The following is a 26179-nucleotide window of genomic DNA, read 5'->3' as shown; positions in this document are numbered from 1 at the left end:
GTGAGACAACAGATATGGGAATGGTGAATGGGCAAGTCCAGGAAGGAGAGGCCAGGCTTTCTGCTTCTGCTCTCACCAGGCCCACCAGAGGATCCCCAGGGCCATCCCCTGCCAGGAGGGATTCCTGCAGCAGGTGAGAGGTACCAGAGCTCCTTTGGGGTTCTGGCAGCTGCTCTGGCTGCCTGCTGCCTCCCAGGGCTCTGCTGCAGGCAAAGATGTATCTGGGCCATGGCCTTTTCTCTCCCTGCTGCACTTGGCTGCTGCCCCAGACAATTCTGTTTCTGCCTGGAGAAGACCCTGAAATAAATGTCTGCTACATTTGCTGTGAAGCTGTTGCTGAACCAGGTCTTTTACCTGTGTAAGCAATCTAGAGATCTGCATATCTGGCACGTGTTGTTCCTGATTTTTTTTTTTTTTCAGGCAATGGCTTTTTCCTTCCTAGAATACAGTTTCAAGTTGTGTGAGTCCTATTTAGTAAAGAACGAATAGAATACAGATACCATAGTCTTCAGCTTCCAGAGGTGCATTGATATCACCTTTTTCAATTACACTACTTCTGTAATTTATAGCTAAATAATTTGTAATTTATTTTCCATTCAACTTCTGACATAATTTATATTTCAGTATGCACCAGAATAGCTCAGCCAACAATTGTCAATTCAATACTGTGCAAGATGCCTTAGTTTTTACTGCATGTATTACTTGCAGTATCTATTTCCCCAAGTTTTGCAGAACTCCAGTATTTCACTTTTAAATATCTCATTTCCTTTGTACTCAAAGTAATTGTCCTTCAGGTTGAAGATTTGTATCAATCACCTCAAGTTACCACAATGGTTTAAGGACTGTGATTCACATCTGAATTGCAAATTAAAGGCTCACCTACCTAGTTTAGCTTGCTGTTGCTGTTAGGCAATAATTACAGTTATAAAATTTATCTGTTTTGCAGAACCATTCGGTAACTGCTCAGCTTTTTTCTTTTATAGGCTCCAAAGGCCTTTTAATCTTGCTGTAATGCCTTTATGTAACACTGCAATGCCATCAAGGGAGGCAGAAATGATCACATTTTTGAAAAACAAAGCAGGTACTGATCTGCACGATGACAGTAGTATGAGTAATTGGCTGGGGAGGAGGAGGCAGATTATCAGGACAGTAACTCATTGAGGCCACAGCCCCAGCAGCCGGGGAACTTGTGTTCCCAGCTGATTACAGTGCTCCTCCAGGCAGCCACATAATCCACTGAGCAGGATTAGATCACAAAGCACTTGGAATAGAGTACCATTTACATCAGGAATTGTAGTAGTAGTGTCCCAGTAGAGATAAATGCTGCTTTCAACATCAGGACTTTTTTCATTTATAGTGGAAAAGATATTATAAAATGCAGCTATTCAAATCAATTTAGATTATTATTCGTATTTAAGGAATGGGGCCTTCATAAAAAGAAGTCATGCTCAATTGCTTTTTCATTATATGTCACTAGAAAAATCTGGAGCAGATGCTCTTCTGCTTCCAGATTTATCCTTGGAGAAACCTTATTTGGCAGTAATGGTGCAGTGAATCCCAAGGCAGTGGCACTTGAGGCTTCCATCGTTTCTCTTGAAAGATCCTCCACCCGTCTCTAAGCCACTTTTTTCATTGCTTTAAATGACCAAACTGCTGTTGATTAAACAAAGGGCAAGTCTGGTTTTCAGTTATTAAATGCTTCTGCTATAAATTAACAGCAAAACAATTATGACTTTGTGTAAAGGCAAATAGCTTGATTGAAGTAACATGGGTCTCTTGTTTTTTTAAGGAAAAAACCAAAAGTATCAGCTTTCCACATTAGTAGCATTACAGTGAACTGTCCTCCTAATTACAGAAGTGTCTCCATACTCCTTGTCAAATTAAAAACTCATTTTCAGTCCTCTTCAGTTTACTTTCCTGTTATAGTCTATGATTTGACAAGCTCCACTCCATGTGCTACCACCTAATACAACATTAAAAATAAGGCACTGTATCGTGGTAAACACAGTCCAGACTCAAAATTCAGACCATAAAGAAGAATCAGCAATTTACAGAATTCAAGTAGACCCAGATTAATGCTCAAATAATCCCAAACTGCAGCACTTCAGATTTCATTTTGAACTGATTCACCATGCCATAGAAAAGGAGGTTACTACAACTAAGTGGTGTGAAAACAATCTGGAAAACTTTGAAAGAACTTGTATTTTTAAATAACAAAAAAAAAAAAAAAAAAAAAAAAAAAAATCAGAACATACTGAAATGATGATTCTCATTTCCATCTGAATACCATGCTAAATATAGCAAACCCAAAATGTCTTATTAAATCTAGTACACACTAATGTCTACTTCAGCAATCAGCAAAAAACCTCAATTTTAATCTCACATTCTTATCTAGGTCAGAAACAGAGTTACTCCTTTTGTTAGAGATCTGAATAGTCAGTGCCACCAGTGTCATGTACAGGAGCAAGTCTTTTTTGTATTACACTGAGTGACAGTTGCATGTTCAGTTATTTAAATTAAATTCCCAACTGTTAAGACATTAAAAATTCTTATTTATTAATTTTTTAAAATCCTCTTTTACTTAAGAATTGTAAGCCCCTTAATTTGCTATATCCAGTTCCTTTACTGTTTATATAAGATCTGGTTTTAAATCAGCTTTTGTTCTAAATTTTTTGTAGGAACTCTTCCTTAAGCTTTCTGGTCTCTGACCTGCTTCGACAAAAAGCTCCAGAATTTTTAAATACAGGAGATATGAGAGAACAATGTTATTTTACAAAGAAAACTTAGTGAAAGGCTTTTTTACTAGGTATAAAACCTGAAAATCCTTATTCATTGATTCAGCAGTTTTGAAACAAATGGGAATCATTTTCTTATTACCTCACTGCAGCCCTGACCCAACAAAGAATCTGTTTAAGTTTTATTTTTTGTTACATAAAGCAATTATTTTGTGTTTTGCAGTCAGGGTTGTTTGGCTGTGGACTTGACTCATGGGAAACCTGCATGCACCCATGTCTTAAACAATTGGGTACATTCCACTGGCAAGAGCTGAAGGGTAAAGCAGGACAGCACCAAATTCCCTATGAGTTTTATAATCTGTAACAGTGAACAAATTAGTGAAAAATAATTAATTCCACTTTGTGATCTACACAAGGAGAGTTTGTGTTTCTTAAGCATATGCTACATACCTTTTATCAGCTCGTAAATATTCATGGCCATTAATTCACATACCAGTGGAAGGGAGCCAGAGTTTTCATCACTGCAGAAACAAATAAGGAGACTTTAGGCTAGAAATAAAACTGACACAATTATTTGTACACAGCATAGAAATAAAAGTATTTAGTTTAACCAGTATTGAAATAGACATGTTCATTTTTAATTGACACTGTCTCATGGAAGTTTTTAAACTTACATCTGAGGTATCATAGTTTTAGTTTATGCTATCCAAAGAGCCCACTGCAGAATTTAACTAATTTATTCCATGAAGCTTTTTGAAGGATGTTTTCTGGGCATTATCAGACTGTTCAGTATCAAGAAATTTCCAGTAAATCAACTGATACAAGCTTACCATAAGAGAGGGAAGCCATGACACCATATGTGAAAATACTTTTAATTTAAATCTCCAGCAGTGTTCTATTGCATGGAAATGAGTATCTGGCTGGAATCACTATTTTGCTGACAACAGCAATTTAAAGTATGATCATGATGTAATACATCTGACACTTTCCATTTCACTGCCCTGCAGAGGCAGACATCTTTAGGTACTCAGTTTTTCTTGTAAGACAATTGCATTACAGTCTCTCTCCCCTGCAATGCTGTGTTAACCCAGGCAGTAAAAGGTTGAGGGTACAATCTGCAGCTCAGCTTGCAGACAGACTGCAGGAGCTCAGCAGGCTGGCTGGCCAGCTGGATTACACTTAGTTAACACCACAGCAGCTGAGGCTGAGAATCCCAGAAAGCCAAGCTGCTGACACAATTAGCTCTTCCCGTGTATTTGTAGAAAAGTAACAGTGTGGTACCTGAGCCTTGAGCAGAGAAATAGGACAGCCTGAAGGGCAAGAAAAGATATTTCAGAGCAGTCAACAAGTTTTGTGTCAAGTATTTGAATAATGAAGGATATGTCTGCTGTTGCCCAGTGATGAAATGCACCATGCAGTAATGGAGTAAATGCTGTCATAAAACGTGATCACCCTGTGAGACAGAACATGTCCCCAGAAGACTCTGAAGTGCTTAATGAGGCAAGGAACCAACTTTATCTCTGACACCTCTTTCCCAAAGCTCATAGCTCAGCTACTGCCTAATGCTGAGATCTAAACTTCAACTACTTGCACAGGGGTGTCTGTAAAGTTGCCTATGAAATGATACTGCCGAATAGTTTGCCTTGATCTCTAGTTCAAACTGATAAGTCAAGCCAAGATCCTCAAGTACCAGAGGCTGTTTCAGCAGCTGAGTGTGCCTGACCAGAGAACTGAGCCTGGTGTACAGATAAAGCACCAACTGGATGTGGGACATGGGTTGAAGTCACCAGCAAATCTTACATATTATGAGATGGAATTTAACTATGCTTAGCATATATTTAGTCTTTAATACTGATGTTGAAATATTTCTGGTCTGTTGGAAAAAAAGCCACAGAAAGCAAGAGCTACATCAGACTTTCTTAACAAAGGCAGACATGTAGACTTCAGATTTTGAGAAACGTTTTGGTTTTTTCTTTCTGTTGAAATAAAAAACTGTTTAAGAATCTACAGGTTGTCTGTAGAGCCAAAAGTTACTGGACATTGTTCAAATACAGGAATAAAGAAGAAAAAAATCAATGGACCATGCATACAAAACAACTTTATGTAAACATAAAGATAGTAGGATGCAGACTCAGCCACCTTAATGCTTGTATTTATCTCAGATTATTCACTTGTTCTACACTAAAGTTGAATTAAACAGAAAAGAGGAAGATTGACTTGCAGCCAGGGACTGGATTATTGCTGACTTTTTCCCCTGCCATGAGGCTGTCAGAACTTTAGTCTGTCACTGAACTTTCAAATCCAGGGGCTGATAAATTGTTTGCTGCTTGTTTCTCTATTAAGCAAATCAGTAATTAGTAAAAGGCTTTATTTCTTCTTGCAGCTTGCAGTAGCTGGGCTCACCCCAAGAAGAAAAGCAGTAATGTGTTGTGCTCCAGACACCAGTTCCCATGCCAAGGAGCTGCCCAGCAGGAATTCTGTGTTGCATAAGAGTATGGATGATACTGTTTACTCCTGTGCTGCTGTAGCATACATTCCAAACATTGCTCAGTGGGATGCATCGCCAAATTTAACATTTAAAATTAAGTTTTGATGGAAACCTCTTACATGAAACATAGACACTATTCAATTATTGTGTACATTATTTCATTGCCCTCCTAGGCTTTAACAAACAAAAATCCCATGCTACAGAAGCTCTGGGGAGGAAGCAGGAAACAAAGAGCTTTGCTCACTATTGAATGGAGCAGAGCAGGACATGCGTCTTTCCCCAGCCAGACTTACAGCTCAACACCAAAACAATATTTTCCACTTTGAAACCAAGAGAAATGCATTGTATGGGCAGGTTCTGTTTAAAATAATGTTATCATCTGTTGTTAAAAGTTCATTTCATCAAAACAATTTGCCAGTCAATTTATCAAAGGGTTAAAGGCCTAAAAGATGTTTTAGATGAAAAGATGAGAGTCTGCTTGTTGTGCCTTACCACTGAGTTAGTTGTCTACATCTGCCCTTAATGCAATTAAGCAGAGTTTAAATACTGTTTTGGTCATAAACTGGCCAATTCTGTAATTATTTATTATAAATAAATAATTTTATTTATACCTGTATAAATAGAAGTTTATACAAGTAGTGTATAAATGGACCAGCAGATCTCTAACAATATAACAGAGAATCAGAAGCCACATTACTTGAAGGTGTTTCTCTTTTTTTAACTGACATTCTTTAAAGCTCCGAGTTACATTTTGAAATCTCACCTCAGAGCAAAATGTCCCATTTCACTTTGTGTGTACAAATGAGTCATTCCCAGTAATTTCATTAGGAACTTGATATATTTAACTGAGAATACAAAATCAGTAACCCAAGAGGCACTGGTTGGCCCTTCTGTACTTGGAGGACAATGTCAAATCTGTGTCTATTTACACACCTCCTCTGTTCTCCTGACTGGTAGGAAAGTTAGTATTTACCTATTTTGTGACCTTATAACATCTGGATGATGGATGTAAATATAAATGCAAATATGGAGGAGAATTAATGCCATACATTGACTAAGGATAAATGCACTGGTTTTAAGCTGCATTAAAACAGTACTTAAAGAGATTGAAAAAAGTATTACCCAAGGAGAGGACTGGCACATTTCCTCCAACTATTATTTACAGCTAAAAGAAAAACAGCACAAGTATAATTCAGTGCATTTGGCAAGGCAGAAATCAACAATTTATTCCTCAATCATCTTGTTTCACCCTGGACCCAGTGGCCAGGCACCATTTAATTCAGTGGGTGACATCAATTAAGAGTACTCAAGGAAATAACCCCCCAGTGCCAAAGAGGAAGGCAGAGTTCCCTTTCTGTACCACATGCAAACCTTTTGAATTCATGTGTACTTTAAAAGCTTCACTTAGTCTTAATTTTGTGTTCCCTCACTGAATTTAAACATGATTTTCTGTAGAATTCTGTGATTAATTATGCATACCTTTCAAAATGCTGCTTCATGTGCTTACTTGCATAGTACTTTTCTTCCCTAAGACTCAGTTTCTCCAGAACATCAGAAAATGTTCCCTCTCCTTATCTCAGCAATTGGTATTTTAAAAACAAAAATAAACTGTTTCAGTATGTTACAAATTGTTATGAAGATTCTTTATCAATCCTTACTTGACTTGTTAAATGCTGACTAATGGAAAACTTTCAAACGAAAGAGGTATTTTGTTAACATGTAAATTGAGAGAAAATAAAATGAAAAACAGCAAATGAAGTTTTGCTGTCCAGATTACAGAATTACATATTCCAGAAAGCAGAATACAGTAATTCTGAGACAATAAACTACCACCTCCTTGCTCAGAGACATGATGCCTCTTCACACAGCCCTTCCTACATTTTTTTATGCTGCAGCACATTAGCAACTCATATTTGAATTTATTCTTTGCTGTTTAAAAAAAAAACCAAAAAACACACCAAACCAAAAATCCCTTTATTTACAAAATACCGAAAATAAAATTATCTTGGAAAGCAAGTGTATCATGGAATCATTGTTCCAACATGGGGGTTATTTGTTGGTTTTTTTGTGTAGGTATTGTTTGGTTTGGGGTGTTTTTTTTAATTTTATTTTAAGCAAAGCAATTTCTGATTTTAAAGCTTTATTCCCATATTAAATTCAGATATGAGATTTGCACTGAGACAAAAGTAATATTTGGCTTTGATAATGAAGTGCTTCAAATACAAGGATGTGAAAAATCAGTCACTTCTAATTCTGCAGAACTTTAAGGGATGAAGCAGATAAGGCTTATCAAAAAAAGTTTTATTTATATTAATTTTCAGGTCTTCTAATTTTCATCAGAATTGACTTATTTCTTTCCTCCTTTATTCCCCTTCAGCTTTGTGATTAACTGCTCTTTACCAATCCCAGTGCCTAGTTCCCTTCACCCACCTCATCCTCCTATTTCCTTTTATTTTTAGCACCTACAGATTCTAGCCTTGATCATTTTTTCACCTGAGCAAAATCTAATTCTGGTTAGCTTTATGCTGCTGTTGCTTTTGACACGGTCTTATTATTCAAGAAAAAAATGCAAACCCAGTCATTCTGAGGGAGGGAGGCCAGAAAACCTCTTCTACCACGTTGAGCCCTTTATGGTGTCAGAATAACGGGGTGTCTGGGCACTGTGAGTGCAGTAAATTCGTGTAGCTGCCTGTTGTTAGTTACTGTGACAACAGCCCCGGCAGGACTGGCCTGTGACAATCAGCACTCGTGAGGCACCTTCCCTGCTGTGAGGGCTCCTTCTAAGGTCACTTCCCCAGCAGCTTCTGTCCCTCTGCCTTGTTTTGGAAGATAAGGGAATTTACTAGCAGAGAGCGTGGCTGTTTCATGCCAGCTGCTCTTTGTGGCCAAGAAGATTTCCAGCTATGTTTAATTCACAAGTATAAACACAGCCTTACCCTGGGGAAAGCCTGCCAAGAAATCTTGTAGAGCGAAAAGTTACTTAGGCAGGGAATGGTGTCTTCCAACTAACAATCAATTTGTGTTGTCTTATTCTCTTTTCATCTCCCCTATTTTCATACTTGCTTCTGTTTAAAAAAAAGACAAACCAACAACAAAACAGTGTTTTCCTTCCTCGTGAGCCCAATGTTTGTATTTTAACTAGTAGAAATCTTCCCCTTGCAACCCTTCTTTGTTTAATACAGTAGCAGCACTTACATGAGAATTGTCAGGTGCTTTTCTCATTTTGATCATCTGCTGCTTCTGTTTTCTGATCATTATTGATCATGCTGCACCATAAACTAACTAATTAGGCCATCTAGAATTGAAAAATTGGAAAGAGTAATTTGAAATAAACCACACCATCTAATGCTCTAAATACAGACAATTTACATTGAATTTGAAAATCGTTGTGAGTAAAGGAGGCAATCTCTAACAGAGACTCAAAATGGGGAGTCTTATTAAAATAGTTATTTTTATTAAATAGTTAGCTATTTGTTGATTTACTCTTTTATTCTAATAAATGGCCACCCTGTGGGGTGGTGTGTTTTTTTGTTTATTTTGTTTTGTTTTTGTTTTTTTTTTTTTTTTTTTCTCCTTTAATGCAAGTAATTGATTCTCTGGCATTAAAAAAAATATTCAGAAACACGATCTGAAAATAAGATCTTAATATCCATGGCATAGCAGCCATGGTGTTAATGAGCCAAAGTGCTCAGGCAGAGAAATGCAGGGAAAGCATTATTGTACAAATTTACTGAAAATATCTTCAAGTATTTAAAGAAGTCAGGTAGTATATGTTTATACTACTTGGTTATGTTTATATATTTATTTCTATAAATGTATTTTACAGGTACAAGAGAAGCCCAGATGACAGTGGAGAGCTCAAAACAACTTGTTTAGTTTTTAAATTGTATAATTCTAATACTGTACAAAGACTTAACCCTTTACACATTTTATAACATCCTTACAGCACTGAAGCTCTTTTCCATGTAAGCCTGTCAAGGTTGTTTCTGTAATTCTTTCACAGCAGAGAGCTCTGGAGACAAAATAAATGCCCCACACAACCAACAGCTGAGGCTTTAACCTGGCACTTATGGGATCCAGCCAGGGAAAAGAATGAGGCAAAGGCCTGAGTAATTTCAGCTGACTGAATAAAGGGCAGAATCAGGAATGAAAATTGCGTTCTTTGAAGAATAAACATGTAAACTCTGAACAAAACAGGTCCCTAAAATAAGAGGGGTTTTCTCCTAGGAACAAAATGATAATGATCACATAACAAGTTAGTTACTGTTTCATCAGCAGCTGAAAGAAAATCAGGCACTGTAAGAATAACAGAAGTATATATGTAAGAATAATAGAAGTTTATATAAAATAAGAAGAAATAAAATCTAGACCTTCAGGGGTACTAAAAAAAATTTAATTTTGCATTCACAAGCCAAGATTTCTGGGGATTCTTAAAAATCCACTTCAGCACCATCCTGATCATGGTGTGATCCCATCCTGAGAGTGACCAGGCAACAAAAAGAACCCACCAGAACAAAGAACTTCAAACACATGTGGAACACAAAAAGCCAGGTCTCAGCCTGGCAACTTCAAACCATGAAAATTTGTACAGCTACAGAACAAAACTGACTTCCAGTTAGATTCCCTGAACTTGTTGTGGTTAAAGATGAAGACTGAAGGAAAGGTTAAACATTTTATGAGCACTGTAAGACTGAAAGCCTCGAGGATAAATTAAAGGAAATGTTCTAATTCCATCTGCATGGAACACTGAGGAATAAAAGAGAGCTGATCACTGGGTAGAGTCCTCTCCTGCATCTGTAACAAGGGATGTTCTCTCACCTCTCCCTCCCCTCCGGTCCAGCACACACAGACGTTCCAGCTTAGAATTTTTAGTGGAAAGGGAAATAAAGGCTGGGAAGAACAAGTTGTAGCAACATGAATTCATCCAACAACGCAAAAAGTGGCCACGGATCATTCAACAGAATAAGAGTTTAATGTGAAAGAGGCTAGAAAACCCAGGAAATAATGAACGATCTAAATATACACTATGGGCAGGTGATGGAGCTCAAAGACAACACCCCATCACTGTAACTAGGGAGTGTGGAAAATTAACAGGCATTTAGAATTAAAGAATCCAATACAAGATGACACAAAAGGCAGCAGAACAAAGTCAAAAGAGGGTATTATAAAAATCTAAAGCAAACACTTTGTTACAAAGATGCCGAGATACTGACGAAGAAAAAGCTGTGATGTTTAAGTATGACATTGATACGCGTGGGCGGAGAGAAATAACCAAAGAAATGAAGGAAGCAGCAAGAAGTTGAGCTTCAATGCCCTGGTACCTAATTATTGCACTCAGAGACACGCCAGATATGCAGGGTGTGACATGGGATGATGTGAAGGATGCTAAGCAATGGAAGGCAAAGTGTGACGAACCAGGAAAACTTGGCAGTTCCTGGGAAAGCTCTTGGGGAGAGCAGCAGCCGGGGGGATGCCCCGCAGGAAAGACCATTCGCACCCTGTTGCGGAGGAGTGGCACGCAGAGACCAGCGTCGGCATGCGAGCCCCAGGAGCTGCCCACAGGCTGCAGGGACGGCGTTTCCAGGGGCGACAGAAGCACCTGCGGCCCCCTCAGCGCGGGCACTCCGTAAGACCACGGCCCCCTCGGTGACCGCCAGCCTCCCTGGAGGCTCCGAGCCCGCACCGTCCCTAAGAAAGAGCCAGAGGCCTTTCCCCGTACCCCCTTACTGTGCCTCCCGCGCCGTCCCGCAGGTGCCGGGGATGAAGGAGGAGCGGCCGGGCCCGACCCGGCCCCGCTCCCGGCGCTCCCCTCAGGCCGCCATGTTGTGTTCCAGTCGCCCCGGCAACCGCGCATGCGCCGGCCCCGCGCCGCGGCCTGCTGCACACGGCACGGCCGGAGCGCATGCGCAGTGAGCGCGGGGTGCCGGCGCCGCTGCCCCGGCGGGTGTGAGGGGTGTGGATGTCGCACCCACAGATAATGTAGTTTTTGAGGGAAAAGGAAAGACAGTCCCAAGGTGAACAGGCTGTCTCGAAGAGAGCCATCAGGACTGAAGTCAGGAGAATGGAACATTGACTGGGGGAAACGTAATTTCGGCAGTGCGGGATCGCAACCCATTGGCCGCCTGCCCAGAAGGGACCCCAGACTCAAGTGGAACAAAGGACCGCGCCTGATGAGTAATCAGCATGAGGGGCGAGATGCTACTGGCAAACAGTGGTTTAAATACTAACTAATAGAAAAGTTATGTAGTCGGTAATCAAGGAATGCCGATGCCTTTGTTTGTTAAAAGGTAGAGCAAGTGTAAAGTTTTGATGATCACCGAGCTAGACTTTTGTGGGTTACCACCCAGTCCCCTGCTTTACGCAGGCTAGAATAAACCCCAGAAATACCTCCCCTCGAGGTGTCAATGGACCCTGCAACGAGCCCCCCACATTCGGGACAGCAGCACGGCCCGGCCTGCCCGGGGATGGCGGGGCCCAGCCGCCCCTGGGGGAGGCCTGAGGAGGGGACCGGGCTTTACCGGGACAGGAGACCCGCTCCATAAACCCAGCGGCGGGCCCTGGCTGCCGGCGAGTCCCCGCGGCCCAGCAGCGCCCGGCGGGCTCAGATCCATCCCCGGTGAAGGTCTGATCCCTGGCGGATCCTGCGCGCCACTGCGGGGCGGGGAGAGCGGCCAGCCCGGCATGGAGAGGAGCCCGGGCAGAGACCGAGGGGCTGTGCTCTCCTCACCGAGCTGTCTCCAAAAACCTGCATTTTGGAGAGCTCTGTCATCCCCTCCCTGTCCTCTCCCCCCGGTGTTTGCCTCTTGCTAAATGGGCATCCTGTGCTTTAACGCAGGTTTCAAAGGCGAGCAGAAAAGTTGTTTTTTCTATGCGGCGTATGTAGTAAAAATCAAAGCACTGAGAAAAGGCGAATTGTTTGTCCGTGCAAACCGTGATCCTGGTAGTGCGTTAAACAGAATAGTAGATGCTTTTAAGAATGTTCAAATATTTTAATTAAAAGAAACTGAAATCATATCCTAGTAAACTTGAAGAAGCATTACCCTACCGACTTAGAGGCTGTCCCCCATCCCGCGTTATGGTTGTTTCCTACCAGGCGCTGCATCTCTCTATAGGCAGGGAACAAGTTTCCGATTTGCTTCTTGGTTTTGCTGAGGAGTTCAGCCTATGTTTCCATATGTGCGGGCCCGGCTCCGGCGCTCCCGGGGACGAGGAGGTTCCTCGCCCGGTCTGTCGCCTTCACTACTCCGGCTGAAGGGTGGAACATTGATGCTATTTTTCTTTATTCCTCCTAGAGCGAGGAAGGTAATAGGTGGCCGGTTAGCTCAGTTGGTTAGAGCGTGGTGCTAATAACGCCAAGGTCGCGGGTTCGATCCCCGTACGGGCCACAAAGCTTCCGTTTTTCTTCTTTTTTTTTCATCTCTCCTGTTCGTCCCTTTCATCTCTCCAGTTTGTCCCAGCGATTCCCACCCACCCCAAGCGGTTCAGCTGAGATGCGGTGTGACCTCTGCTCAAGGGCACGGCAGCGGGGCGGGGTGTGTGTGTGTGTCTGTGTGTGTCTGTGCGGGGCTCGAGCACCGGGGGCGGCTGCGGTACGGACCAAGCTTTATCGCCTTCCTGCGGCCGATGGAGCCCGGCGGGCCCCGGCAGAGCGCGGATTTCGGTTTCTGTGCTGGGGTGACCCCTTCGGGCTCTTTCCTGCCGTGTGGGTTGTCACCCGAACCCGCGCGGTGCGAGCAGTGGCGGAGCGCTCATTCACAGGACGAGTCACCGCTGGAGGAGACCGTAACTCGCCCGACGTCCCCGCTAGAGCAGAATTGTCCCGGAGCACACGGCACAGCACCGCGTCCAGACCGCTCTGGGATGTCTCCAGCTGAGGGAGGCTCCACAGCCTCTCTGAGCAACCTGTTCCAGTGCCCGATAACCTGCATAGCCAAGTTCTTCCGCGTGTTCAGGGGGAACTTTCTGTGCACCAGTTTCTGCCAGTTGTCTCGTGTCCTGGAGGCTGCATCTCCGAGAAGAGCGTGGATCCGTTCTCTGGGCACAAGCTCCTTTAGACACTTAGACACGATGTCCCGCTGAGTTGTCTGTTCTGGAGGCTGGAAAGGCGCGACTCCTCCATCCTTTCCTCGTAAGGCAGACGTTCCACTCCCGCAACTATCCCCCACTGCCCTGCACTGTACCCGCTCTAGGAGCTCAATTCCCCTCTTATACTTTCCCCGAGACCCGGCACAGACTCCGCTGGAACAGCGGAGAAACCCGACTCCCGGTAACCCCGCCCGCGGGCCCCACCTCCAGCCGCACCCGGGGCCGGGAGCTCGGGCCGCGCCTCCGCCGGGATTCGCCCGCGCGAGCCGCCGTCGGCTGCGGCCGCCCCGCCCCGGGCACTGCCGGGGGCGCCATTGGCCCCATTGGCCCCGGTGCCCCGCGCACCGCCCGCCGGCACCGCCGGGGAGAGCCCCCGATACCGCCGGGGAGAGCCCCCGATGCGGCGCCGGCCAAGATGGCGGCTCCCGGGGCGGGGGGCGCCGCGGCGCTGCCGCCCCCTCCGCCCGCTGAGGACGAGCCGCCCGGGCCCCGCGGGGCTGCCCCCGGCATAGCGGCGGCGGCGGGGCCAGGGGAGGGCGGCGCGGAGCTGCTGGCGGTGACCGAGGAGCTGGTGCAGAGCCTGGCCGCCCTGGAAGCCGGCGCGGGGGCGGCGGGCGGCACCGAGCTGTCCCTGCGGGCGGAGGGCGCGGGGCCGGACGGCGGCGAGCTGCAGCGGCTGGAGAGCCCCGGGCCCCCCTCACCGCCCCGTCTCGCCGCGCCGCTGGCCCCCGCCGAGCTCCGGCGGGTCATCGAGCAGGTCAGCAGGGCCCAGGAGCAGGTGAAGCCCGCGGCGCCCCCGCATCCCCGGCCCGCGGGCGGCATCATGCGGAACGCCGCCCGGCAGCTGCAGAGCGCGGCCCAGCAGGTGGCCCTGCAGCAGGGCAGGGCCGCGGCCGCCGCCCGCCTCCTCCCGCACCAGGTAACCCCGGGGCTCCGGTGGGGATGGAAGCCGTGGCTCCGGCGGGTTTTATACTTCTTAATAATTTTTTTTTCCGTTCTTCTCAGTCACACCTGCCCTCGGGTGTAGACTGTAGTCCCATAGCTCAAAGGCACAGCTTTTAATGCGGTTTAGGAAAATCTGTGCTTGCATGTAGCTAATCGCTGCTGTGGTCAGTATTTGGGTCTGACAACACGTGCAGCCAAGAACAGCTTAGAAGACCTGTTCCGTAGTGGTTTAGTGGTGAGACAGAGGAAGTCACTGCGTGCTTCTTGCTGGTTTCAACCCACGTTTGGGGTGCAGGTTGTGAAGTATTTGATTTGAACTGAGGCACAAATTTGGATGAGGCAGAGAAACTGTAAGGGAGATGAACAGTAACATCTGATTCCGTGAATCATCACCACAAAGTTTTTCTGAACTGAACACATACTATGGTATGTCCCAGACTGGGCATTTGGCCTGTGTCATGTAGCAGACTGTAGTTTTCCCATGTGCTGCAGGTTATGAATGTGCCTTGCTGATGCCATTGACTCTGCTAGTCCAGATAAGCCTGCTAGCAGAAAACAAAGCTGTGACATGGCCTCAGAGCAAACTTTACATGCTTTAGTTGAACAGCAGTCACAGCAGAAAATGTGCAGGAAAACCCATGCCTTGAAGGAAGGGAATCTGTTCTTTGATGCATTAAAATGGAAAGCTAATGATGTGCAGCGGTTTCTTCACGCTTTGCTTTAAGGGCATGTGTGTATTATCTTGATGAATATTGTATTTATTTATTAATGCTGTATTTGTGTAATTGCAACTCTTCCTTTTTTCCACAAAAGCAGCTGGAAGCCATTTGTGTCCAAGTTCAGCCAGGACAGATGAAGGAAACTGAAGGACCAATGACATCATTGGCACCAGTCCAGCCCAAAACTATAACGCTGAGTCAGCCAGTTGGTAGGAATTCTAGTGTACCAGGACTTGGCGTTATTAATCCCCAGATCATTAGGATACAGCCTGTTTCAGGAGCTGAGCAGCAGCAGCTATTCCTGCATAGTTCCTCTGAGTCTCTGGTTCAGTTGCTTATGCAGAGGCCTTTACCATCTCACGGCTCAGTGTCTGTGGACAAGATTCCCCCACCTAAGATGGTGAATGGACGGAGGGCTGCTTGTGCCACAGCATCCGCTTCAAGGTCTCCAAATCCTCCCGTGGCTGCAGGCAGTTCAGCAAGTACACCATGCCTTGAAAAAAAGCAAAAGGACGACAAGTTAAAGAAATCCTTGAAGGTGAAAACTCGTTCTGGACGGATTTCACGCCCCCCCAAATACAAAGCTAAAGATTATAAATTCATTAAAATGGAGGATTTGGCTGATGGTCATAAGTCTGATTCTGATGACTACTCTGAGCTGAGTATAGAAGATGATGAAGAAGGAAAGGTGAAGGGAAAGGATGCATTATTCAGTTCTTCAAATTACAATCTAAAACCCAGAACATTTAAATGTCAGACTTGTGAAAAGTCTTACATAGGAAAAGGAGGATTAGCAAGACATTATAAACTTAACCCAGACCATGGACAGCTGGAGTCTTCACCTCAGAAAATACCTCTAAATAAGCCTAATGGAAGTATATTTGTGGAAGAGGAAATGATGAGTCCAACACATCTGGATTCAATTGCTGTCACTTTAAATCATGAAAAAGCCCTAGCTACCAGTCTGGAAGAAACTGTTGATTCAAAGGCTGGAGAACAGGTAAAGTGTTACTTAGAAAAACTGTCAGTTCTGTGGAAGTAGAATGGCAGTTCTGTAGCTGCACAGTCTTGTACTGCTCAGAAATATCCACTGATAGACTACCTTAGGCAAATTTCCCATTGAAGTCCTTTAAAAAGCAAATTGTCTCTTGCAGTGCTGCAGCAATAGTACTCTTGCACAGACACACACAACTAAATGTTCTTTGAATGTTTATTTCTCACTGGGTTTCTGACATACAGTTTTCACCTTGTCTGCATAAATCACATTCTTCTCTGCATTTGGATGAGTTACAGCCTTTGGCAACACATCATCTGCTCTCTCATTTTCTGTTGCTGAAATAATGTCATCACAGAAAGATCTTTTATTTGGAACACAGCAGTGAACTGCAACTTTTCATAGAGCAGATTTTCAAAGTGAGGCTTTGAAACCCTGCACACCAAACGCGGGTGAAATTTAAGTCTCTGGGGTGAAAGCTGCCTCAGCTGCAAATTTTTTCCTGTGATGTTCTGAGCTGGTCACTTCAAAGAAAAGCTTCTCTTTTAACATTGAAATGACTCTTAACATTTTGCAGCAAGAGCTGATGCAGCTGCTGGCTAGGAAAAAGTACTCGTTTAGATGTAAGGCTGTCACACTTATTACTTGTCTTTGTAGTTGTAAAATTGTTCTCAGGAAAGTGAAAATTTACAGCTTAAGGTGCTAGTGCAGCAAACAAACCTTCCCTCAACCTCTACACTCAGTTATCATCTCTGGAAAAAGAGAATTGCAGAATACTGAAGTCTGCTCTCTGAATTAGTGTAGTTGTTCGATACAGACAGGAAGCCAATCAAGATCCCCAAGCTCAACCCCTAGTCCTATGTCAAATTTAGAACTAATTTAGTAATTTAATCCCTGGATAGAACTGACATCAATTTGCCATTTATAGAGCTTTCCTAATCAGTAGAATAGTAGGGAGTTACTGAATGTTGGGATGCAAATGTACAGATCATGCAAAGAAGCCTGATGTACCTCAGTACTATTATAAACTCATTTCTTGGAAGATGCTGGAACATTCTTAGAAATTTTAGCTTGGAAGGGAAGATGTTTAAGTAAGAAATCACTGCTTTGAACAGTTAAAAAGTTTTACACTGAAATCATTGTAACTTAAACAAATAAAAGGTACTTTGACTTTCTGTGTGATCTTATAACAGAAGCTGCTTCCTAGCTGTATTCCTAGGGAAGACAGGATTTTAAAATGTTGTAACTGGGCAGTACATTTTGATATTGAATTACTGGGCTTGTCAATGTTCATGGTGTCAGAGGTTTTGTCTTTCTTATAAAGTCTTCATGCTTTGACAGGTTACAATGAAACCCAAATTATACTTCGAGTATGTTTCACTATTAATTAAGTTTTATTTCTACAATCTCTTTATCTAAAGAGGACATATTTTACTTCAAAAATATTAAATGTATTTAACCCACTTAAAACACCTCTTCCATTATGTTTATTTAATCTTCTTATTTTGTATGACATTTTATGGTTCAAAAATGCGAACTCTGCAAATAATGGCATATGTGTGATGCAGAAGTAACAGTCTTACTAATGTGTTGGATTTATTCCACAACTTTCTTTGCAAGTTATGCTTGTATCCAGCTTTGCATTTTTTTAAATATGCTATTTATTGTTTGCATAGATGACAATTCTAAAATTGTCTTCCTCAAAACTCTTTAAAATGGTGAATAAATACTTCTCCTTTTAATTAAGGCTTCAGAGTGTGAGCAAAGCAGACACTTGCTGGCAGAACAACCAAATGAAACCAGTTCAGGACGCCGGGGACCTGTAACACCTAAAGGACCTGGAAGACCCAGACGACCAAAGAGACGTGGCCGACCCAGGATGGGTGGAAGATCCAGGTGTTCTGGAAGGCTTGGCAGACCTGGTCAGTCCCCTTCAAAGTCACTTAGTAGTGTGTCAGCAGAACACAATGTATTCAGAAGAAAAGCTAGGTTAAAAGAGGTATGGTTCTCTTCTGCAATTACTTCACAAGTGTTTTTCCCCCTGTCCTATTTTGCCCCCCACCCTTTTTTATTTAATCAGTTATTTTCAATGAATCATTTTCAAAAAAAGATTTTCTGTTTTTTACATCCTCATGTATGGACAAGATGAAAGCCTTAGATGGCTTCTGAGAAGAAAATGTTTTTTAAGAAAAAAATACTTCCAACAGAACACTGGAAAAAGGGAAAATGGGAACTCAGTTTGGAAAAGGACTTCTGACATGTAGATGTATTCTTGCTACCCTTTTTCTGGAGAAGGAAAGTTACTAGCTACTACTACATATCTCCTCCAACACAGTAAAAGAAATAACAATTTAAAACCCCCCAAAAAACAAACCCACAAAGGTGGTCTTGGGGGAGGATAGAATGGAGATTAATATCCAATAACACAACTTGTTCTTTGTCTTCAGTGTGTTGTAGATCCTTTATGGCTACTAAAGCTACTGAGGTTGCTGTTCTCTCTATGAATTGGCAACATTTCTGGGACTGAGTTTTGTCTGTAGTAGTAGTAATAGTAGTAACTATTCTGAGGTTTTGTAACTTACCCATTTTGGAGTTAGTTTGCATCTATTCGTAAAGTTGCCTAAACATACAGCATATCTTTCAAAAAAAAATTGTGATTTTTTTATGTTCTGAAAATGGGGTGCATAACATGTGGGCTGCTTTTTCCTAATAATCTCATTCTGGCTTTTGACAGCTAATACAACAATGTGATAATGAGGACTTAATGGAGCTGGCTCTCCCACGTCTTACAAAGCTTGTTACAGTGTATGAATTTCTGTTGATGAAGGTGAGTTTTTATGTAAAAATATTAAATTATTTTAGGGATACTTCCATTAGTATACATAAAAATATTCCTTTAGAGACATAATTGAGTTTTCTAAATTAGTACGATGCAGCATTAGATGTTCCACACATCACTTCAGTCTTATATAGGCAAAACTCTGGTAGATCTCAATTCAAATCCTTGCTTGGTTCAGTGGCATTTTGAATATTCCATAGTCTTTTGACTTGAATGTTCCTATTTTAAAGTGTTGAACAGAACAAAATTGACAGATCTTAATTTCATCTTTTTTTAAAGTATAGGGAGGGAGAAACAACCCTTTTTTATTCCCCTCTTATTCCTAGGTGGAAAAAGGATATCCAGCCAAAGCTTACTTTCCAGATGTGTATAGGGAATTTGAAGATTTGCATAACATGGTAAAGAAAATGGCTTATGATCACCTCAGGAACTCTGATTCTGTGAATTGCCAACAGCCTGTTGAAGTAAAAGATGCTAAGGTAATAAAGCACTCTGGAACTATGATTGGTTTGTTTGTTTGTTTGTTTGCTTGCTTTGTCTTAGATGCTTTGGATTTTTAACTTTCTCTAATAAACTTTCTCATGCAGGTAAACTTATTTGAAAGCATGATTTTTAATTAGCAAAAATAGACATTATTGTGAAAAGTCCAACAACTTGCCAAGAATAAAAAGAAATCCATAATAAAACTACAATTCTGGTTTATATCAGTGGATACACTAGAAGGATAAAAACCAATTCTAGCAGTGTGGATACCTGCCTTGCATATCTAGGGCAGTATGAAGCTGCATGTTACTGCAAAGTTTATTTAGCATTAACCACCTATAAAGGTACATCCTGATGTTTGATCAGGAAGGTGGGAGGGGTCTATATTTAAAATGAGTGACCTTGATTTAAAGAGGTAAGTAATTTCATTGCAAAATGAGGGCAAAATGAATGCATCTATGCAGTTTACAGTCACAATAACAAACGTGAAAGGTAGTGACTACATTAATAAAATTGCAAACTAATATTTCAGTGACTCCAGATTCATTGTCTGTGGAGCTGTATCTGGAAAGACAGATGGAACCTCTTTCTTGCTTCTCTTCCGTGTTCATGTGCATTCTTAATATAGAATGATGCTCTTTAAAAAAGGAAAACATGACCAAACCAACCCCCAAAACAACCTAGCCTTGAGAAGCTGGATAGTAGCATGCCTGCTAAGGAGGAGGCACAGGAATGGAATGTGAGGAGGGGGGAAAAGCCTTAACTATACAGAGATACTCTAAACAGGAAGACTTCAATTTTTTTATATGATGGAGAGCCTCAATAATCTTTTATTAAACACTGCTCTGAGTAACTGTCCCTGGATTCTATATATAACCATAATTCTTTGAAGTTTGCCTGTTAACAGTCACCTTCAGATGAAGGTCATGTGTCAGTGTGAAGGCTAGTAGAAAACGTGGGAGTCTAAATACTTGCATTGAGCTGAGGTGATTGTCAGGCTAGACATGATGTAGTTTCTAGTTCAGTGTTAAGAAAACTAATCTGTATTTCAGCATTTCTGTATTCAGATCTGAGAGGCTAACTTTTACTTTTTTCCTTACATCTGTTTTTGAAGGTTGCTGAATCTCTAGGAATCACAGAAATACTCAGTGGAGAACAGAAGATGCAAGGTGCAGGCTCTTATTCACAATGTGTAATTAAAATGGTTAGTGAGCAAGTGCCTGTGGACATACTGGGACAAAAACGGTTAGCTGAGGTATGCAATACCTTTGTGAAGATTAACAGTGAAACTAAGACAAATTAGAACCTTTAAAACATGCATAATTATTCCTTAAAAAATCATGCTGTATTATCTGAGTCATGTTAAAGTAAGGCTTTTGTGGTGCTCAGAAATACTGAAAGTAGTCTCTGCTGTGGTATCATAGCAGGGCATATGAACTAGCACCAAGTTTTTACTTTGGGATGATACGTAGTAGCATTCAGGAGAGTATCAAAGACTTACAGGTCTTTAATACAGGGACAAAAGAACATCGTTGAGGTGCTGGGTACTGGGGGCTCCACAGATTCTGACTTGTGTTAGAGGAAATGGCCTAACCTACAGCAGGTTCAGACATTGGAGAAGTCGTTGCTCTCCTAATTGGTGGTTGATAGAGGGGCATGAAAACAGTTTCTTTCTGACAAGTCAGTTGATGAGCTTCAGTCTATTTATAGCTGTAGCAGAGAGCTGTGTTTTGTCCCCTTGGAGTTTTGGTGAAGTGTGAGGTCTGTGTTTAAATCCTTACCTCTTAGGAAGACCTTTAGTGTAAATCCTGTTTTCAAGGTTCATCAGTTCACTGCCATGATGTTCCCACAGTTATCTTTTCCAATATTGTCACCTGTTACAGGGGCAGCAGTTAATCATCTCTTTTATTGACAGAGCTCAGGGGAAGAATTGTTGCCACCAGCCAAAAGGACCAAGTTAGAAGATGTAACAGAGAATGTGAACAATGCTTATGCCAGTCAAGATGAAATGAAAGAAAAGAGTGGGAATTTGTGTACGTTTGAAAAAGATGGTAACCTCTTCAAATTTTCCAGTTCTGTTCTGTTTATGGAGGAGCTGAACAAATCTTTGTTTTTCAAGATGCTGTTTTTGTTTTTCTTATGGTTTCATTTCTTAACTTGCTTCCCAGGTCCTTCAAAAGCAGCTGTTTAACTGGAAAGGCCTCATGAGGAGGGAAAAGTTACAGATGATGCAGACAGCAGTAGTTCAATCCTGGATGCATGATAATCAGTTACTGATAGTACTTATGAGCATAGTACTGTCCTCTGCTGTGTGCTTCCTGTCTGTCCTGTCCCTCTGAGTGCATGACCATTGTGTCAGCTGTGAGAGAGCAGAGGAAGAGGAAGCAGAGTGCACGTCCTTCCTCTTGGCCTCAGCCAGCCACAATAGCAGAACTACCAGAGCTTTGTGGAACTTGTGGGAAAGGGAGAGCTACTGTAGGCTGTCTTGCATCCATCATTGGAATACATCTTGTATTGGAATTGAGGCACCACTTTGCACCACAGTCTTCAGGTGGCTGCTTTCTTTTTATTCCTTCTTCATGTTTCATCCTGCCATCCTTCAGATTAGAAGGGTAACAGTGAAAGGAAAGTAAATCTCTAGTAAGATACGTCTATCAGTACCATCTACTTTGTAAATACTTTGTTTTGGTGTTGCTCTAAGTGGCTTTGCTTTTGCCCTTTGCATGTCTTTCAGTCAATGGTTATTTTTGTTTCCCTCCCTTCGATTTTCTTTCTTTGAAAGGCTCTCTGCATGATCATGCTTGCTTCTTGCTGCACTATGATTTTCTTCTGGGCTATGAGTTTTTAAAATTATGTTTTGCTTGCACCTGCTAGTAGGGTGTTTGCTAGTCTACAGTGCAAAATGTTAAAAATAGTCCTCTCTGCAGTGTTAGATCTCCTTTTTTGTGCACTGGTATCTTTCATAACAAAAAAATCCAAAACTAAACCAACTTACTTGCTCCTTTTGATATTTAATAATAAAGACTGACAGCTTGTACTACTGCAGCTTTAACTGCTTTTCAGGGTTTGGGACCGTGGTCAGGTCCAGGTCAAGTAACTGGTAAAACACTGCATTTATGGTTTTTACCTTTTCTGGCACAGGACAAAAGTGCTGCTGGGGCTCTTAGCAGTGAGCTAATACGTATTAACCTAATGATATGTATGAATCCAGGATGAGCTTGATTAGGAATAGAAATTTAAACAGAAGTTTAAATGCTTCCATCAACTTACTAGAAGTGATGAGGATGAGCAGCTGATAAGTTTGTGCCTGGAAAAGTCTTTATCTTTTAATGTGACTGGCTTCATGACAGATGGAAGAAAATTGAGTTTGCCTTTCAGCCCAGGTTGTTTTCAGGATGAACAGAAAAATGCTGTCTCTTAATGTAAGGTCTCTTAACATAGAAATACTTGATAAAATATCACTATTCAAAAATTCCTTAAATATTTTTATAGTGACTTTCTCATTGGGAAGTTCTGTGAAACTCCTGTAAGGTGCTTCAGGTTTGCTAATTTGGGGGAAGCAAAGCAGGGAAGTAATCTAGCTTTTCCCCCAAAATTATTGCTGAAAAATAAATGGCATGCAATATTAGATTGCCCAACAAAATAATACTTCTTTCCCCTTTTCAGGTTTTAATCCATTAAATGGAGAAATCCTGCTTTCAGAAGATAGGCACATCACTTGCTGTACAACTGGAACTACATTACAGACAGCAGAGGAACACAATTCACTCGCTGATTCAGGAGTTAGACTCGATGGTGAAAATTCAGGTACCTTCTCCCAAACCGTGGAAATGAGGATAGAGTATCCCCAGGCTGTGAGCATACAGGGACCAGACGTGGCAGGTGAAGGCTCTGTGCTGCACACTGAGGTGGTGCTGCCTGTGGGAGCAGGGGGCTCGGCTGGCCCGGGTCAGGCGCGCTTTGGGACCGTGCCGGGGGCAGCTCCCGAGCTCCGCAGCTCCCCGTCGGAGCAGGCAGTGGCCAGGCACAGCACCAGCCCACCAACCACTGAAGAAAATGGTCACAGTCAGAAATATCATGAACTGCAAGAAGAAAACCCTGATTTTGCAGTTAAAGAACGTTCTGAGCAACTCCACAATGCCGATATGACTGATGAGATACGGGAACTTGAAAAAGTTTTTTCAGCAAACGTCGTGCCAATAAACTACCCCCACGGTGCTCAGGTTGAGTCACACCAGTACACTGTCCAGGGAGCCTCCCTGTCCCCTCATGGGAACCAGGAAAATGCTTTCAAAAACCAGAGTGAATATTCTTGTGGGACAGAGGAAGCACAGGAGCTGGCAAATACAGTTGCTGTAGATGGAACTGTAGCTTTTGAGATTTCTGATGAGAGCCATGAATTTTTGTCTCAGGGACAGGAACAGATTTTTATTCAGACTTCAGATGGGCTTATCTTGTCTCATCCAGACACTGCTGTTTTGTCTCAGGCAGAAGGCATCGTTATTGTGACTGATTCCAATGGTACCACGATGCACATCCGCACACCCGAAGGGATACCTTTGGAAACAGTGGAAGCACTACTGGCAATGGAAGCAGGTGGCCAAAGTGAAGATATTTTGCTCTCGCAAAGTGAATTGGAGCCATAAATTAGAAAACCTTATAAGCTTTCTTCTGGAAAAGACTGATTATAAAATGTATATTTTTCTAATGTGAATACTGAGATAATTGAAATTTAACTTATTTGTAAACTGTTTCTATGACCTGTACTTTTTATAACTTATGTTTATATAAATCTAGCAGCGTTGCAACCAAAAATTCTAGAATTAACATTGTTCTATTTGCTTTATATGTTGGGGATGGGTGGAAAGTGAAAATCTTGTCAACCCTAAAACTTGCACTGTTCTTTTTTGTTACATAGTTCCTTTTCTCTCTAGCCATCTAAAAATGCAGTAAGTTGTACTGCTGTTCAGCAGTGATGTGCTGTGTACTGGCAAGCTGTGTATGGGTAAAATAAAAGCTATATTAAAAATGTGCATTTTCTGTGCCACTGAGATTACAAAACACTTACTATGCTTTTTAAAAGCTATCTTGAATATTCATCAGCATCTAGACTTGATGCACATAAATCTGCCTGGAAAAATGGGCAGGTTTAAATATAATCTATGCTTGTGCATTCTGGGAATAATGTGACAGCCTAGCTGATCCTTACTGAAATAAGCATTCACTGAGTTAAGAGACAAAAATAGCCTCAAACAAGATCTGATTTGTACTGAACAGTTGGAACTGTATTTAAGTTGCTTGTCTAATGTTCAGCCACATCTTTAAAAATTGCTGTTACATAGACATAAATGGGAAGATGCATAAGTAGTGATCTAATTTTCCTTAATGAGGTACCAAATTCTTTTTTTTGCTTTAGTCTGTCATGGGCTATTTTTTATTAGACTGGTATTATACTCCTTGTTTTCCTTTCAGATGATGCATCCTTTATCAGTTCTACTCTTCAACCTTTCCACACTACCTTGTACTGTTTAATCATAATACAAAGGGACTGTTGCACTAGGCAGGGAGGAAACTTGGTAAATTACTTGAATTTTTGTCATACTCTCAATATGATCCTTGGATCAGATTGTATTTTTGTGGAGACCTCCTACCAGCATCTTGTCCAAGACACTGTCTTTTCTTTCAAGAAGTTTAGCAGGTGAAAAAGAACAGCATTAAATGAGCAGACATTACTGAAAAGTGGTAACATATCCTTAAAAAGTATCACCTCATTGCTGAATAGATGCAACTACTGGGGACAACTGGACAAATCTGCCAAGGACAGGAGAGTTGTTCTTAAATTGAGTATGAACACTGATTTATTTTTTTTCATGGTATTGTTACTGAAAAAAAACCACTAAAATTGAACCTAAACAGAAGACAATTTACATTAAATAAACTGCTCTGCTATGTCCCTTTAAACATAGTTGGGTTAGGCTTTTTTGTTTGGTGGTTTTTTTTTCTTTGTTGCATAAGTAGAAGATGAATTTGATTACCCAAAATGTTGCCTTTTTTGAGTAGCTGTGTAAGATACTATACATTAATGAGTTATTACTGAGTTACCATTTTTGGGGGCGTTTTTTCCTCTTTTTTTAGGAGGTTGTAATTGACAGAGGATACAGATCTACCTTGTAAGTGAAAGTAGCATAAAAAGTGAAGTTCTGCTGGTCTTTCAAAGTCTTTGATTGCAGTGAGCAATTCTTTATGATACTCTTTTTGTAGTGACTGTCTAATAATTATATTTGAAGGCTACAAATATAACAATCAACTGCTTAGAGCTGGAATGACAAATCATCTCTGCAATGATTTTGCAGTAATTTTCCAATGCCCAGCAACAGTCAATAAGCAAGAGGGTCTGTGAATGTGAAGACTCCTTCCTGAAGAGCTTTTTTACTCTTAAGAAATAAGAACAAACCACAATTTCCACCGGTGCAGAAAATGAAAACTTCCTTCAATTTTGCCTTCCCTATCAATTTGCACATGCTGGGAAATACAATACACCTACTCTCATCCTAAAAGAACAATTCTATATGTTCTTTTCTCCTTGGAAAATATTTTTGAAGTATGGAGATGTTTCCATAGTGACACAGGTCTGGCCCAGCTCAGATGAATTAAGGTGGCTGTTAAACTAAGTGGAACACTTCTACTGAAAAAATAACAAAACCCAACAAAGCTGTTCCTAACTTTATTCTCCTTGAGCTACAGCAGAACTTCTTTTTAGATGCTGGAGCTGTGGGCTAAGAATAGAACTCTGCCAGAAACAACCTCATTGTTCAATAGAGCAACATTTCAATAAAACCTTCCAATTCATGCCTATCCAGGAAACTGATGTATTTCCCTCACTAAACTTTT

General features: G+C 41.8%; 1 protein-coding gene across 1 annotated transcript; it reads left to right on the top strand.

Moving 5' to 3' along the window:
* Positions 1 to 12846: 12846 nt before the first annotated feature.
* Positions 12847 to 24288, top strand: ZNF839 (zinc finger protein 839; the record flags this gene model as incomplete). Its single annotated transcript, XM_083863988.1, has 9 exons — positions 12847 to 13005; positions 13445 to 14227; positions 15067 to 15972; positions 17714 to 17965; positions 18701 to 18793; positions 19132 to 19284; positions 20403 to 20543; positions 21204 to 21321; positions 22955 to 24288. 9 exons carry the CDS (start codon positions 12847 to 12849, stop codon positions 23932 to 23934), a joined length of 3585 nt encoding a protein of 1194 aa, XP_083720114.1. The 3' UTR covers positions 23935 to 24288.
* Between the last annotated feature and the right edge of the window lie 1891 nt (positions 24289 to 26179).

The sequence above is a fragment of the Zosterops lateralis genome (genome assembly GCF_965231275.1).
Source record: "Zosterops lateralis genome assembly, chromosome: 6".
Classification (NCBI taxonomy): Eukaryota; Metazoa; Chordata; class Aves; order Passeriformes; family Zosteropidae; genus Zosterops; species Zosterops lateralis.
The sequence above is the reverse complement of the archived record's forward strand: the minus strand, read 5'-3'. Positions and strand labels throughout refer to the sequence as shown.